Below are 17,410 nucleotides of genomic sequence, written 5' to 3' on the forward strand. Positions count from 1 at the left end.
GATGTACTTGCATCTCAGAGATGATGTGGCTATCAGAAATCAGTATATAAGTGGATAACGCAATGGTATTTGAAGTGAACGGTACTGGGTTCGAGTGCCGAAGTGAACACCAACTCTGATCCAGGTACATTCATCTGACAAGCCTCAAATAGAACAAAACACGCATCAAACTGGATTCCAATACTAATGGTTCTCCAACTTTGCTCAAAACGCTTGTAACTTAAGAAAATATCGAGATAAACCTCACAGAGTGCACATATGCCAATAATAGAAAGACTGATCAATTGCAGACCCAGAAAACAATGAGAAGATTCAAACAAACAGTACAAAATTTCACAGCTTAGTTTTCTCAAATTCCACAAAACGCACTAAATATTTGAAAGGGATTCCTTGATGTTTTCATTGAACAAAATGAACATAGAGAATTCGTAACTTTATTCAACAAGAAAACATCTCATAAGGTGGTTAGATGCTTTGAAGTTTGATATAAATAAACAAACGATGAAAACCGATTATGTTTTGTAATATATAAGTTTTCAAGTTCAAATTATATAACCCGGTAAATTGTTGAATGGATAAATGGATGCATTTGAACTATTACAAGTACTGGTTATGTTACAAATCATACCAGTAGTGGTTAAATATGTAGTTGTAAACATATTATATAATAATAATGCAGCTAAAGTATATTCTGTACAAAAGATACGTAATTGTAATTTGCCAACTGTTATTTGACTGATAAATATTGTTATCTATAAAATAAATGAAGTGAAACAGTTAGATGAAACCTGATAACGAATACCTTTTCTAGTGTTGGTTGAACAAAGAAACAATCTTTATTGAATATATATTAAAATAAGGAGACATTTTCCAGTATGGATTTGTGGAGATTATTATGATATTCATTGACATCATGAATCGACTGGTGTTAGACCACCATTTAAATCCTGGATGTATTGGACAACTGTTTTGACCTAGTGACGTCCTCTTCAATAATGTACATTCACGATCCGGCTAGTGAGATTCGAACCCATTGGAGTGAGGTATTCACTAACCACAGACAATGGAAGATGGTCCCACAATTTCGTGGGTTGATTAAAGTTGGACACTAACACCGTTGGATGCCGGCTCACTGGTCTAGTTGTTAAGCGTTTGTTCGCGAGACCGAAGGTTTTGAGTTGGAATCTTGTGAACGACATCAAAGACGCGCACTGTTGAGGAGCCACATGCTAGGACGGAACGGCGGTCTAATGCTTCCATGTTTTCAATGGTTGTCTGAAAGCAATCAGATTACGATCTCAGTGAAATATGTAACAATCTCCAGAATCTCACACTGGAATATGTTTCATTTTAAGGTGTAAAATGCCAAACCAGACTCGATTTCATTTACGTGAACAACATTTTCATGCCACATTCACCAGCTATTGTAATAAGGCGATGAAGATCCATGGGACAGATTCTTGATGAATGTAACTGATAAGATGATATGACTCAGAAAGAATGAATAAATCGGTCCGTCCGTGTGTCAGTCAGTCAGTAACAACGTAGAACCTCGTACGTATGTACATCAGTTCGAGTTGCCACACCACATTAGCATAGAGATGCAGTGGTTGATTCAAATCCCGTAGTAGTAGAGGTAATAAGAGTATAAGCAGTATTCGGGAAGATTAGTGTTTGGAGATGTTACTTAAAGAGTATAATACAGTGAAATAAATTTGAGAGGAGAAAAAAAAGAGACAAGGAGGAATAAGGAGATCAAAATTTGGGAGAACACAAAGAGTAGATGCACCTGCGTCATTGCAAACGATTTTGAGCCATGTCATTCAGGGTCTCTAACCATCGGTTGCTATCATCTCGCGGTCCCCAACCAGGTAGTCTACACCTACCGACATGACTCAGACCACTTGTCAGTGACTTCATGGACTTGTGCTATGTTTTGGTCTGGCCGCCCCTAGCTTTCTTCCAACCTACTCCTATACCACTGAACATAGCACGTCGAGGTAGTCGGTCGTTGGGCATACGTAACACGTCCCAGCCATCTCAACTGATGAAGTTTCACTACTTCATCAATTGATTTGCCATCCTTACCTAGTACTCGTTTCCTAACAACTGTGTTACTCACTCGATGGTCCCATGATATACGAGCAATGTTTCGAAGACACCTATGATCAAATACTAGTAACCTACGAATATCCTCTACTCTTACCGGCCATGTTTCACTGCCATAAAGTAGGACGGGACAAACTGCTGCGCAGTAAACACGTCCTTTGGTTGATAGACGGATATCTCGCCTACGCCATAAATGACGCAAGTTGACAAAAGCTAGTCGAGCCTTCTGTATCCGTGCTGAGATTTCGTCGCACACCAGACCACAAGGGCTGATGAGACTTCCAAGATAAGTGAAGCGATCGACACGCCCAATTACTTCACTCCCTATCATTAGTTCGGGTGTCAATGCAACCCAATCCTGAAGCAACATTTTGCATTTCGAGGGAGAGAATCGCATCCCGAACATGCCTGCATTGTTGCTTAGAGTGGTCAGAAGACTCTACATTTTGTCAGCGTCTTCACCAAATAAAACTATGTCATCAGCATATTCTAAGTCAACAAGTGAACCTCCTGGTAGAAGTTCAACCCCTGTAAATTTAGATGAGGAGAGTGTTATCTCTAAAAGTACGTCAATGACAAAGTTGAACAAGAATGGGGAAAGTGGACACCCCTGACGAACACCACTTGAGGTCCGTGAGCTAAAATAAGTTAGATGGGCTTGAAATAGTACCAGCCACTACAAATTTACGTTAAGTAAATGAAATACAGATGACTTTAACTCACTGCAAATAGCAATATATCTGTAAGTATGTAGAATATGATAGCTGATGGCTGAAAATGAATTAAACATATTGATGAGTTCGTATTTAACTAACGGAAGTTGTGTATAAATCGGATATTATGAAAACATGACTGGATTAAATGAGGTAAATGATGTTACTGAGATCACGTATACTCAGCGTCTAGAACACTGGAGTCAAGATGTTAAGCATTCGTGGGTCACACTGAAGGCCATGGACTCGAATCTCGGTTGTAAAGATCGTAGATGCGCATCGATGAATCATTTCCTATTAGAACGTAACGATATTCTAGTGCTTACAAATGGAATTCTTCAATGTCTACAACTTCGTACTGAAATTATCAATATTCCTGCTGCTGGTAATACATTTCTTACATTCTGTCAATTATAATTCATATATTCTGCCCATCGAATCCAGGGTCTTCAATCTCATTCTGGAATTCTGAACCTCTAAACAACTGTGTTGGCATCCAACAGTATTATTATCTGACTCCAATCAATCTACGACATTGCGCAATTATCTTCGATGAGTTACTTTCTTACACCCGACACGCATTATGTCTACTAGTTCTACTGGAGCCCCGGAAATTTCTTCTCAATGCTAGTCACTGCTAAGCACAGGATAACTGTCAGTGAGAGATTGTTGAATTTCATACCTCATTGATTCGTCCATAAATTATGGTCAGTCGGCTAAGATTCTGGTTACTGACTTGAAAGAATGACCATAAATATTTTCCGGAATCCCAATTATCTAAATTTGATGAAAAATACAAGTTCATTTTCTAAATTACTATAAGACTGAATGATATCATCGGATCCAACATAAAAATCTCAGTAGCGTTATCATTGAGCTATCCAGGTCGCAACTGACCTCTTGTTAGACTGAGATGTATCTACAATTTATTGATCACTGGATGGTGATCAATGTCATGTGAATCAGGTCCTTCTTAGTGCAGATCGAATCCTATCGACAAAGTTGCAATGTGGTCACTAGTCTAGGTGACTCGACATTGTATGCATTATGTTGTGATAAGATGGTGGTTGGATTTAGTCGACAGGAAACTCTGGACTCGAGTTTCGTGTTATTTGGCACTCGTCAGTTAGGTGTCTAAATACTAAATAGTATTTCACCAGTATGTATTTGTTGTAAAAATATACATAGTATAAAGTAACAGTAAACTACACCTGAGTATCTCACAGAGAATACCGCAAAATCGAGATAACTTAATTTGTGAATGAATGAATTATGTTTATTGACATACCGAGTGTTTAAAAATTGTGATTAAAATACTCGCTACAGCAATTAAAATAGCAGCGATTATAAGCAGTATTACAATAGCCGTTAAATAGTCTCCTAATCTTGTTTTGATAGCTGCACCAATAAGTAATGCCGATGTAAATAATGTTAGACTGATTCCAAATGCACCAAGTTTAGCACGCACATCCACCAATATATCTAATATTTCAATAGCTGTAGCTAAGGTTATCGTCTGAAATTATGAAATGGACGATGCACACCTTTAAACAACAATGTATTCAGAAGTTTGATGATATAATATTTATCAATCCATTGTTAATCGATTCAGATTGTTCGTCAAACTGCTAATAAGGTAATAAACATTTATCCGTCTAACCATTACTTAAAGTATTATTAAACAATTGTTTACGCAAAGTGCTTAATGTTCGTTGACTGGAAACCATCAGTAACAGCCGACCTCTATGGGAGCAAACAGAACAACTTGCGGATCAACAGAATATCGGGAAATGACGCTGGAAGTGAATAGGATACACATAGTGAAAATCATCGAACTGTATCATGAGGCAAGCGCTAACTTGGAATTTTAAAGGAAGACAGAAAAGAGGAAGGCCAAAGAATATACTTCGACGAGAACTTGAAGCAGACATGATTAAGATGAATAACAACTGGAAAGAAGTGGAAAGAATTGCTCAGTACAGATTCGGCTGAAGGATGTTGGTGAGCGAACTGTGCTTCCACATGAAGGCCGATTGATATAAGTTGGTCTACTGAGTGTTCTAGAGAACTTCCGTAAAAATACCAACTGAAAACTCGATGAATAATGCAGCAATTTACGTAGACAAATTCCAATGCAATTGTTTTTCAGTGTATAAAATAATATGAAATTTATGATTGAGACGTCTTCAAACTATCCACTGCGAAATGCATAATCTTAAGTTACGTAATACTTTTTTGATTGAGATCGTGAATCTATCAATGTTAGACCAGCACTAAAAATCTGAAAACACTGGACGACCGTATCGTCTTAGTATGGGACTTCTCAGCAATACGCATACACGAGGTGTCCCATACTAAGACAAAACGGATTATCGAGAGGATAGAATAAGGTAAATGAGCTTAACGTAATAACCGACACGAGGAGTCTTTCAGAGATTCAAGTTTATTGGATTATACACAAAAAAGTTTCAATATTTGTATGACAGTACTAAAAAGCAACCAAACATTTGATGTGTATTGCTGTATAGATCAATCTTTGACAAAAGCTCATTATTTAATCCATCAAGTTACTGTAAACCATATAAACTTGCTTAATACATTGAACAATCATGTTGCTCAGTTATATTAGAACATAACTCATCAATTACATTCAATATTCTTACATAAATAAACAAAGTAATAACATTCAATGGGAATGTATCACTTATTTCCTTCACAAATGCAATCAATAATGCTGTCACAACTGCAATGAAGCTATAAAGTAGAGAAAAAAAATGGACATCTAAACACAGTGGAGGATTTACTTACTAATCTAAAAATGAATGTAATAAGATTTGAATATCCTAACACAGTAAAAAGGCAACGGTTACGGATGAAAAGACGATAGTTGGATAAGTCATTTTGAAATGATGTTTTTTCAGTTCATAGATTATTTTTAAGGAAATATTGTTTGTTGAAGTTAGACATTAACACTGTTGGATGCTGTTTCAGTTTTCTGGAGGTGAAGCGTTCGCGCGTGAGACCGACAAATTCTAAGTTTGGATCACGAGTGTGGGATCGTGTATGCGCACTGTTGAGGAGTCATATGTCAGAACAAAACGGTCGTTCAATTATTCCAGGTCTTACATGGTGGTCAAGCTTTGATTGAGTCATGAATTCATCTGATAAATCATTATTATCATAATACTTAGTTGTTCATCATTCAAAATGTGACCTAATATTTCAGTTTCCTTACTAAACGTGTAATTAACTTTGCTACGATGTAAGTAATTCAGTTATGGAAGTTTATTTAAAACATGTGGCTCACCAGATTGTTAGGGAGATCCAGGATATTCCCTGAAAAACTTTAGAAGGCACAGAAAACTCTAGGAAATGCTAAATCTAATCAGCACTGCATAGACGTTTCCAAGAAACATTTAGAATGTGAATTGGGGCGTCTAATATTTTAACTGGATGATTACACATCCTCATTCCATGTTTAGAAGAGTTCCGGAAACTTTCAGAAGCACATGGTTACGTGAAATGTTGTAAATACTGTTGACTTTCTGAACACAAGCTAACGCTGAAATAAACGTTCTTTCTACATTTCATACCTTTCCTTTCGTGTTCATGTTGTCATGTGGATTTAGCCTGCAACTTATTAGAAGAGCTTAGGAAACCAATTCATGCGCTCAGTCAGGATATTTGTCACAAATGAAGTGAAGTCATTCAAACAATGTCAAATATTAACATCGGTTCATGAAATTCTTCATAAATAGAGTTGGATATTTCTAACAGTCTAGTGTCTACATAAATCTCATGATTTCAATGAATAAACTATTGAGAACAGTTTGGTCAATGAATAATCTAATCAAAATATCAGTTGGACTGATTAATAGAAGGATGTAAATCATAATTATTCTTCTTTAACGTTTACAATTTTTTAAAATAAAACTATTGAACAGACTACATTGACTGCTCACACTTGACATCATTGTCATGCTGGTTTATGTTGATCATATAATCAAACACTGACCTATCTACTAACTCATATCCTCCTTTGGACAGTTAACTGAAGTAGTGTTCTGATGTGTGTTTTTCTTTTCAACACTTCTGTTCCACAAAATAAGAATGAGTAAATAACATCGTAGTTAAGAAAATTGAAACTATAATGTACGACAGTTTAGTGATGACAAAATGTTCTTGAGAGTGCCTACCTAATTTTTTTGGTTAAATGACAGTTATGAAGCAGTTTGAGGAAAAGGGATTATGATTTGCAGTTGATGGTTAAGATTAAGAATTAGAATTCAGGTTTTTCATCACAGACTATGATATCAGTTAAAATGCCAACCAAATGGTTCAATGAATTTCGCGCCAAAATCCCAAAGTTGTTATGAAATATCTGATTGGTTCGTCCAGAAAATGTTGTTCTCTCAGTGGATTGATTTCATTGGTTGAAATTTAGTTTAAAATTATTAAAATAACAGATTATAAATATGAGAAGGGGATTTTGTGGACATTATAGTAATTTCAATATTTGAGATCATGAGTCACTTGGAGTTAGACCACTATTGAAAACCTTGAAGCACTAGAAGACCGTTTCGTTCTAATATGGAACTCCTCCACGATCATGCCTCACGAGATCCAAACCCATGACGTAACGATCTCGCTCACGAACCCTTAACACCTAAACCATTGAGCCAGCATCCAATGGTGTTCATGTTTAACTTAAATTAATTCACGAAATTCAGCGATACATCCATTATTGTCTTCAGTGAGTTACTATCTCACAACAAGCCTGGTTGAACTCCACTGGTCACTGCTTCTCACTGGAACTTCATGAAATACCTCTTGATGTCTAACTTCAATTGACTGATGATCTCATCTATTGAGATTATAAATAATATAGAAATAAAGTTGGGAAAACGTACACTAATACACTAAAAACAATTGATCGTACCATTGAGTCTCCCAGAGATCGAATTACATAACTAAAGAAGAATGAAGATAATAATTGATTCATTAACTTACGATGTTGAGAAAATTATCACGATGAATAGTGTATTAAGTAGTTGAATGGTAAGAATTATGAAAACCTGTCATAATGAATAACTTTAATTCAAAACCATAAATCTACTATTTTTGTATATGTCGACATATTCGAAAGTTTACTTCTTCTAGTGTAAATCCATAGGATAATTTGAACAATTCCAAACATGTTTATCTAGAATTAGAATATAAAATAAATCAAGTTGTGTAGTATGATACAGTTAAAGTCATGAGTCGGTCTAAATTATGCGACTATTGAAAATCTGGAAGTATTAGACAGCTGTATCATCTTGTTATGAGATTCCTAGGAAGTGCGTATCCAAGTAACCGCACACGGGACTCAAGCTGGTGCTTCCAAGTTTTTGAATGATGGTCTAGCTTAAATGGACTCATGAACTCAATCATTAAATTACTATGATATCCACAAAACTCCTTCTGATATTATTCAAAATATGATCAATAGTGACGGTCTTTAAAAGGCATTTCCTGGCGTTCCAGTGAATAGCAGTTACCAGTGTTGTTCAACCGGGTCTGTTGTCAGATGGGAACTCAACGAAGACAATGAGGAACGGTGGCGCAATTTCAGAGATTGGTTGAAGTTAGATATTAACACTGGCCGGCTCAGTGGTCTAGAGATTAAGCGTTCGTACGTGTGACTGATAGGTCCTAGGTTGGAATCTAGCGAGACGGAATCGTGAATACTCACTGCTGAGGAGTCCCATACTGGGACGAGACGGCCGTCCAGCTCTTTCAGCTTTCCCATGGTGGTCTAACTTCAAATGACTCATGATCTCAACTATTATATATGTAAGTGCAAAGCGTATGCAAACCAGTGTCATTTCGTCGTTTTCTATTAAAATCTATCGATATCCTGATTACACATTTCATAAAGCTTTATTGTAACAATGCAAATTTGTCAGAAATAGTTTTGAATCAAATATCAATTTACACTAGACATCATAACTACAATCAAGAATGTCAAGAAATAAGCTCGAAATCGAGGTTCATAGGTTCTATTCCCGCATGCAGGTTTGTGGATTCGCACTACTGAAGAGTACCATAGTAAGATGGAACGGTCATCTATTGCTGTCAGGTTTTCAATGATCATTTATAATCTTAATATAAACTCACTTGTGTTTAGTAAGACGTCTATGTGTAATACTATGTGTATGATGCAAAATGTTGTTTATATTAACTTCATTAAAACACTTGAATGATTAACAAATTTAAAAAATACTACTTGTGATGTTTTTCTTAACTAACTGTTCACTCAAACATGATTGAATACAAAGGACATTGTGTTTGATCTTTAAAAAAAATAAACAAATTCTTTGAAATGAACGGCAAATTGATTAACAAAACAATATAATTCTCTTAGTTTTGTTTGTTTGCTTGTATCTTTCTGTTGTTGTTTTACGACTGCAATCAATCAATCTCTTGTTGGCATATATGCATCCTGTACGAATTGTCTCAACATAGTCGTAAGTCATAAGCTTTTTGAGACAAGATGAATAGTGATTAGTAGTTGAATCCGATTTGGCGCGCGTCTCGTCGTATTTGGGACTCGTCGGCTGGATTTACTGGATGAACTCAGTAGCAAAGTAGATAATGCGATGGTGTTTGAAGCGAACGGTACTGGGTTCGAGTTTCGGAGTGAGCATCAACTCTGAGATGCAGGTACATCCAGATGACGAGTCTCCATAAGTTTGCCAACCATCAGCAAGATATTTTTAGGTTTATTTGAATTTGTATCGACTTCCTTTGACTTCGTTTGAACGATCACCTTACTTATAAATTTGTCTCAGGTATTTGAGCTACTTGGTTGTTTTTTATAAATTGACAAGTTTAAGGTATAGAATAAAGCATATAATGGTATTCATGCGGTAGGAGCTAGCTCAAAATCATTTTCCTCATGTAATTGATTAAAGTTCCTACATGGAACACATCAGCATGATGAACTAGTATCTCAATGTTAATATTTGCTTCAAGTCTCAAAAGAACACCAAGTACTCGATTCCACTGTTAACCGTATTCCATCTAGATTACATAATAGAAACTGTTCAAAATATTTTATAAATGTACACTTGAGGAAGCAGTGTGATCAGTGAACGAGATATTCGTCGTCTACTGTTTGTATTTGTATATACGAATACAGTAGATGACGGTGTAGGGCCAGACAGATCATCCGGCAGTTGTATCACTGAATATCGATCAGATCGACTCATCAATTCAGCTATTAAAATATTGATAGCTTAAAAGAAGCTTGATTAGAATGAAATGAATACAGTCATAATGATATAGAAGCATGTACAATCCATTTGTATGAAACAGGCAGTACAATAGTCAGCATAATTCCTTGTTCTCAGTCCATATTCATTATGCTAACTAAAATACACATTATTCTTTGTTGATTTTAATGTGTCTTCTATGACGACATTCAGTTTATTATATAGACGACGTTTTAGCCAACGTATAAATTAGTTTGTCTATCTATCTACTGCCCAATTAGTCGATACGATGACTAGTTCGTTCTAAGGTAATCATAATCTTCATAATTCTTATCAATCAATGAGGGTTTAAACCATCAATTAGAATCCCCAGTGCCAAAGGAGAAGTAAGAGACCAAAGAACACATTACACCGAGAAATGGAGACAGACATGAGAAGAATGAATAACAATCGGATAGAACTAGAAAGGAAGGCTGAGGACAGAGTGGGTTGGAGAATGCTAGTCGACGGCCCATTCTCCATTGAGGGTAACAGGCGTTAGTTGGTAAATAAGCATGAAAGTGTAGAAATGTTAATAAGAATCAAGAAATGTCAATCTAAGTCTCAGAATGAAGTCATGTAAAATGAACAGTACTGTTCAAAGGATTTATAATCTTGTTGAGAGATTATTTAATTCATTTGGTGTTGTTTACTTGAATGTTCTGATTGTTTACTAGGACCGCAGTTAATCAATCTCTCTCTTATTGGCATATGTACATCCTGTGCGAACTGCCTCGATATCGCCTTAAGTCACTAGCTTTATAAGCAAAGATGAGCGAGACTATAATTTATGGATGAACCAATCAGATATAAGACAACGGGTGACGAATTCGGGCACGAAATTCTTCCATGCATTTGGTTAGAGTTTTGACATTGTAACTGATGTGAGTTCGTGATAAAAACCGTCAATCTAATTTTTAACCCTAACCATCAACTGTAAATTGGAATTCCAACTGCTTTATAACCCTCATTTAGCCCCAATTAGTAGTTGCCCACTCTCAAGGTCACCTCACCGTCGCTCAATGGTCTTCCATAAATTATAGTCTTACCGCAAAGATGGATCGTGGCTAGCAGTGAAATTCAGTCTGATGCGCATCCCATCCTAATTGAGACTCGTCAACTGGATGTACTTGCATCTCAGAGATGATGTGGCTATCAGAATTCAGTAGCTTAGTGGATAACTCGATGGCGTTTGAAGTAAACGGTACTGGGTTCGAGTGCCGAAGTGAACATCAACTATGAGATTCAGGTACATTCATCTGACGTCTCCCAAATAGGACAAAACACGCGTCAAACTGGATTCCAATCTTTGCTCGAACTGCTTGTAACTTAAGGCAATATCGGGACAAACCTCACAGAGTGCACATATTCGTAACTTTATTCAACAAGCAAATATGTTATAAGTTGGTTAGATGTTTTAAAGTTTGATATAAATAAACAAAAAGATGAAAACCGATTATGTTTTGTAATATATAAGTTTTCAAGTTCAAATTATATAACCCGGTAAATTGTTGAATGGATAAATGGATGCATTTGAACTATTACAAGTACTGGCTATGTTACAAATCATACCAGTAGTGGTTAAATATGTAGTTGTAAACATATTATATAATAATAATGCAGCTAAAGTATATTCTGTACAAAAGATACGTAATTGTAATTTGCCAACTGTTATTTGACTGATAAATATTGTTATCTATAAAATAAATGAAGTGAAACAGTTAGATGAAACCTGATAACGAATACCTTTTCTAGTGTTGGTTGAACAAAGAAACAATCTTTATTGAATATATATTAAAATAAGGAGACATTTTCCAGTATGGATTTGTGGAGATTATTATGATATTCATTGACATCATGAATCGACTGGTGTTAGACCACCATTTAAATCCTGGATGTATTGGACAACTGTTTTGACCTAGTGACGTCCTCTTCAATAATGTACATTCACGATCCGGCTAGTGAGATTCGAACCCATTGGAGTGAGGTATTTACTAACTACAGACAGTGGAAGATGGTCCCACAATTTCGTGGGTTGATTAAAGGTGGACACTGACATCGTTGGATTCCGGCTCACTGGTCTAGTTGTTAAGCGTTTGTTCGCGAGACCGAAGGTTTTGAGTTGGAATCTTGTGAACGACATCAAAGACGCGCACTGTTGAGGAGCCACATGCTAGGACGGAACGGCCGTCTAATGCTTCCATGTTTTCAATGGTTGTCTGGAAGCAATCAGATTACGATCTCAGTGAAATATGTAACAATCTCCAGAATCTCACACTGAAATATGTTTCATTTTAAGGTGTAAAATGCCAAACCAGACTGGATTTCATTAATGTGAACAACATTTTCATGTCACATTCACCAGCTATTGTAATAAAAAGCGATGAAGATCCATGGGACAGATCCTTGATGAATGTAAATGATAAGATGATTTGTAAAATGCCAAGAGAGTAAATGTTTATTGGTCCAATGGTTTGAATTATTTTCTCTGGTAAGCGTTTCCTAGCTAGTTAGTTTTCTACAGGATGGGGTTGCTAACTGCATGCCCAACCCTCCTCCTTTACCAGGGCTTGGGACCAGCAGTAACTCTAGAACAACTACAAGCGGAGTTTCTAATCACCTTATTTCATCATAAAGATCAGCTCTAATACAGTTTCTTTTCAAGTATCTTGAAAAGATGTATCCTTCCATCATCTGAACTACAATTAAATAGTAACTCCTCCAAACCTCTAGACAACACTCAATATCACCTCATGCATAAACGAACCCTGTTTTTATCACTTAAAAAATTCTGCATTTGATTTTGTGCTTTTCATTTACACATCCATATTCAGATATGTGTAGTAAGAACAGAAAACCTACCTATAGCCTATGTTATTTCTTTTCTAGCATGTTCCTATGAGTGTCTAGTCTTCTCTTGAATGAGTCAATTAAAGGAGTGAAAACCATTGCTTCAAGTGACAACTTACAACAATTGATAACTCAGTGTAAAAACTTGTATGTTACCAATATTTTATTCATCTTTGACTTTTCTACTCATGTACCATATCCTCTAATATGTTCCGATCTGATGAGAAAAAGAAAGACAATTCAAATTATACATTAAACAATTACTAATCCCACAAGTTGAAATCATGAGCCAATTGAAGCTAGACCACCATAGAAAACCTGGAAGCACTGGACGGCCGTTTCGTCCTAGTATGGGACTCTTCAGCAGTGCGCATCCACGAACCCACCCCCCAGCGGGATTCGAACCCAGGACCTACTGGCTTCGCGCGCGAGCACTTAACCCATTCTGATAATAATAATCACCTGCTCACTAGTGACTGGCTTCAAGAGGTATATCCTGGAGTTCTACTGAGAAGTAGTGACCAGTGGAGTTCAACCAGGTCTGTTGTGAGATAGGAATTCATTGAAGACAATGGTGTACGGTGGCGCAACTTCGTGGATTGGTTGAAGTTAGACATTAACACCGTCGGATGCCGGCTCAGTGGTCTAATGGTTAAGTGCTCGCGCGCGAAGCCAGTAGGTCCTGGGTTCAAATCTCGCAGGGGGCGAGGTCGTGGATGAGCACTGCTGAGGAGTCCCACAATAGGACGAAACGGCCGTCCAGTGCTTCCAGGTTTCCCATGGTGGTCTAGCTTCAATTGGCTCATGATTTCAACTTGTGAAATTCCTAAAAATCTCCACAAAACCCATTCTGATAATTATTACTAATTCGATAGTTTCTAGTTTTCCAAAAAACGTTCTTTTCAACTAATATCCCCTCTCCCCCCCCAAAAAAAAGAACTCTTTATCTCATTCCCAAAGTTGACGATTTCCTATGAACTACCTATTATAAAATAATAATAATAATTCCCATCTAATGGATAACAGACCTAATTCTCGCTCGCTTGCTCTCTATGTCTATGTTAATGTTCGACCTAATAATAATAATAATACAATGTGAATTATGTCATCTTTTTCAAAAAATCCTCATCATCAAAATTGTTGATAATAATAATAATGATAATAATACATTGAACAATTGAATATTCAAGGTCAGCGTTCATTATTTATCTTATCCCAATCATTCATTTTATCCTGAATAAAATCAAGGTCACTTGAACGGTACGTTTTTATTATTTGATAACCACATTTAGGAATAATAATAATAGTAATAGTAATGGTGGCAATAGTAATAATGTAATAGTAACGATAATAATAGTAATGATAGTAATAGTAATAATACTAGTAGTGATGGTAATAATGATAGTAATAGTTATAATGCAATAGGAATGACAATAATAGTAATAATAATAATAATGGCAGTGAGAGTAATAATGGTAATAGTAATAGGAATGATAGTAATTGTAACAGTAATAATAGTAGTAGGAGGTAATAATCATTGTTTTATACTGGATTAAATCAAGGTCAACTCCGCCTAGAGTCCCTCCGGGGGCTACTGCCGGTTCCAAGACCGGATAAAGGAGGAGGGTTAGTTATGGGGTTAGCGTTCCCATCCCATAGAAAACTAACTCGCTAAAAAAACGCCAACCAGAAAAATTAAGGTCACTCAACGGTATTTTTTTATTACTTGGTGACCACACTTGGTAATAATGATAATGGTAATAGTAATGTTAACAATAGTAATAATAACAGTAATAGTATTAGTATTACTAGCAACAATAATCATAGTAATAATATTGATGGTAATGGTAGTAATGGCAATAATAGTAGTGGTAGTAATGATATTGATAGTAATAATAATCGTAGTGATGGTAGTAGTAATAGTGATGATAATAATAGTAATAGTAATCATTATTTTTACTTAAACACATAAACATAAGTGCAAGAAGGCACCAAATGGATATGCGCAACATAAATCATTCGATTTGTGTGAGGGCTAGGATACTAAACGAGTGTTCAAATTGAAAAGGATGATTTCCTTAGTGGGTCACACCCCGAGCCTGTAACCTAAAGGTCTAATCCATAAGACAATGCAGCAACATCACGAGATGCAGTCCCATAATAGCCAGTGACCAACAATAGGTTCATACACCATTTGTCCCCTCAGTGTCCTGGAGTCCATGTGCACCATTAATTTGTAATGAGGGTTTTCCAACTGTTCTAGGTGGACTGTCCGTGTAAGTCAACCCTGTTAAAGCACCGGACATTCGCTTTTCGTCCTCTGAATTTCGTAGACAACATTTATGCCGCGAGAAGGCAGTGGTTGTAGGCATGTGGCCATGTGAAGGCATTTGGGGGCACATAATAATAGTAATAGTAATAATAGCGATAGTAATAGTAATACTGACTGTTGGAGTGATCTAGAAAACTTCTCGCAAAAGACAAGAAAGGCTCAGGAAACACTAAGAAACATTTCATCCAATCAGCGTTAACTTGAAGTTTTAGTCAAAAACATCAAGAAAGTGAAAAGTTACATGTAGAATTTCTGATTGAATGATTATGTATACTGCTATCATGTTAAGTAGCATTCCAGAATCTTCAGGAAACCCAAGGATATCTAAAATACTATAAAAACCCTATATTTTCTGTATTCAAACGAACCTTTGGAGTAAAGTGCTTCTCGTATATCTTGAGCCTTTTCTTTCGTGTTCTGATGGCTGGGTAGTTCTAGCTTAAGGGTTTAGGAACCGAATATAACGTTCAATTAGCAAGACTTATCAGTGACATCACTAATAATAGTGGTAGTAATAATAATGATACTATAATGATACCCTTAGTGAAAATTAGTCGCTAAATCTAGTTTCTGGCCTAATTTGTTTCAGAGAGAGAGAGAGAGAGAGATCAAACTGTAAATGAATGAACCAATTAAAAGAAGAACGAAGAAAAAACAAACAAACAAACAAAATAACTGACTTCAATTAAATTGAACAAGTAAAACACATCATTGAGGTTATTCAATAAATAATAATGGATTATATTTACAAAATATACTCATTTATAATATATGTGGGTGGTTATAGGAACCGATAATAGAATGGGAAAAAAAAAGATTAATACCTCTTCCCCTCCCCACTCTTCCCAATATCTATATTAGTGAGAGTATTATTAGAATGGAAAAAAATGAATACCGCTCTTTCCTGCCCCCCCCCAACCAACCAAGCAACCAAACACCCACCTACCCTCTTCCCAAAGTATTAATAAACGTTAAGTAAAAATGAGTTTTCATTTAATTCACTGAAAGATTAAATATGATTATGTTTAAACAAAATTTATTATACATTTGGTTATATACAGTTACTATGATTATCTTTATATATGGATATGATGATCCATTCTATATGGATACTGAATATCCAACATCACTATCCCCACCACCACCATCATCATCATCGTTATCATCATTACTGAAATCAAAGAAGACTAATTCTATTTTCCAAAATTTACATACATTCTATTGGATAAATGGAATTGATTCAAGGAATCCTTATAGAGGATATTATGAATCTTATATGAATAAACGGAAATATTCACATCATCATGATCAACATCATCACCACCGTCGTCGTCGTCGTCGTCGTCGTCGTCGTCATCGACGTCATCATCAAAATCGTCAATTTTTATCATTACAAACTGATTTATTTAAATTACTTAAAGGTAAACGTAAAATAAATAATGATCATGATATTGTCATTGATCGATTATTAAATAATGAAATATTTAAATTAAGAGGTTGGAGACCACAACGTTATGGATAATATAAAGGTAATATTAGTTGCTATGGCATTAAAAACATTTATAAATGTATTGATTTGTATTACTGATAATGAATAAATAAATAAAAATATCCAAAACTGGGCAGTTCAGTTTGAATTCAGAGTTCTTTGTGTATTTGGAAAGGAATAAGGAATTTCTTAAAATTTCTGATTGAAACTAATAAATGATCCAAAATGTGAATAATGATCGAGCTCACCAGGGTAGATGATCTATGTAGAATGATTGGAGACTTAATCGAGTTAGACGGGAATGGTGTGACGAACCAGCTAACATCGAAGTCACACCACGTTGTCAGCACTTTATTTGGATTACCCCATTGACGTATCAAGGTAGTATAGATACTTAGAAGACTGTACAATACAAAGGACGTTATTACATAAATATATTAGTTAAAGTAGATACAAGCGAAGGTAAGACCACGGTCGCATGTGTCAGTACATAGCGTACGATTAACTGATATGCGTTGGTTATCCTTGACCTTGACAGCGATCGACGATCGACTCGATATTCAGTGACCCAAATGCCGGATGATTTGGCTAGGGCTCAGTGACATTTCAAAAAATTGGCTCG

General features: G+C 35.9%; 1 protein-coding gene across 2 annotated transcripts; it reads right to left on the reverse strand.

Annotated features, from left to right (window-relative positions):
* Positions 1-418: 418 nt before the first annotated feature.
* MS3_00008823 (uncharacterized protein) lies at positions 419-9,065 on the reverse strand. 2 transcript variants are annotated; one of them, XM_051217165.1, is made up of 7 exons: positions 8,982-9,065; positions 7,939-8,025; positions 7,833-7,897; positions 7,733-7,792; positions 5,486-5,576; positions 2,833-2,880; positions 419-752 (listed from the first exon to the last, which is right to left on the reverse strand). In XM_051217165.1, exons 2-7 carry the CDS (start codon positions 8,017-8,019, stop codon positions 543-545), a joined length of 555 nt encoding a protein of 184 aa, XP_051065815.1. In that variant the 5' UTR covers positions 8,020-8,025; positions 8,982-9,065; the 3' UTR covers positions 419-542. The 2 variants fall into 2 exon arrangements, with proteins under 2 accessions (XP_051065815.1, XP_051065814.1); XM_051217164.1 differs by lacking the exon at positions 2,833-2,880.
* Between the last annotated feature and the right edge of the window lie 8,345 nt (positions 9,066-17,410).

Source organism: Schistosoma haematobium, chromosome 6 (genome assembly GCF_000699445.3).
Source record: "Schistosoma haematobium chromosome 6, whole genome shotgun sequence".
Lineage (NCBI taxonomy): Eukaryota > Metazoa > Platyhelminthes > Trematoda > Strigeidida > Schistosomatidae > Schistosoma > Schistosoma haematobium.

Coding starts and splice junctions, on each gene's coding strand:
- MS3_00008823 (XM_051217165.1), bottom strand. CDS start 8,019: ATGTTTGGAATTGTTCAAATTATCCTATGGATTTACACTAGAAGAAGT. Junction 7,898..7,938: donor TGTCGACATATACAAAAATA/GTAGATTTATGG, acceptor TCATTATGACAG/GTTTTCATAATTCTTACCAT. Junction 5,577..7,732: donor ATTGTTTTTAGTGTATTAGT/GTACGTTTTCCC, acceptor TCTACTTTATAG/CTTCATTGCAGTTGTGACAG.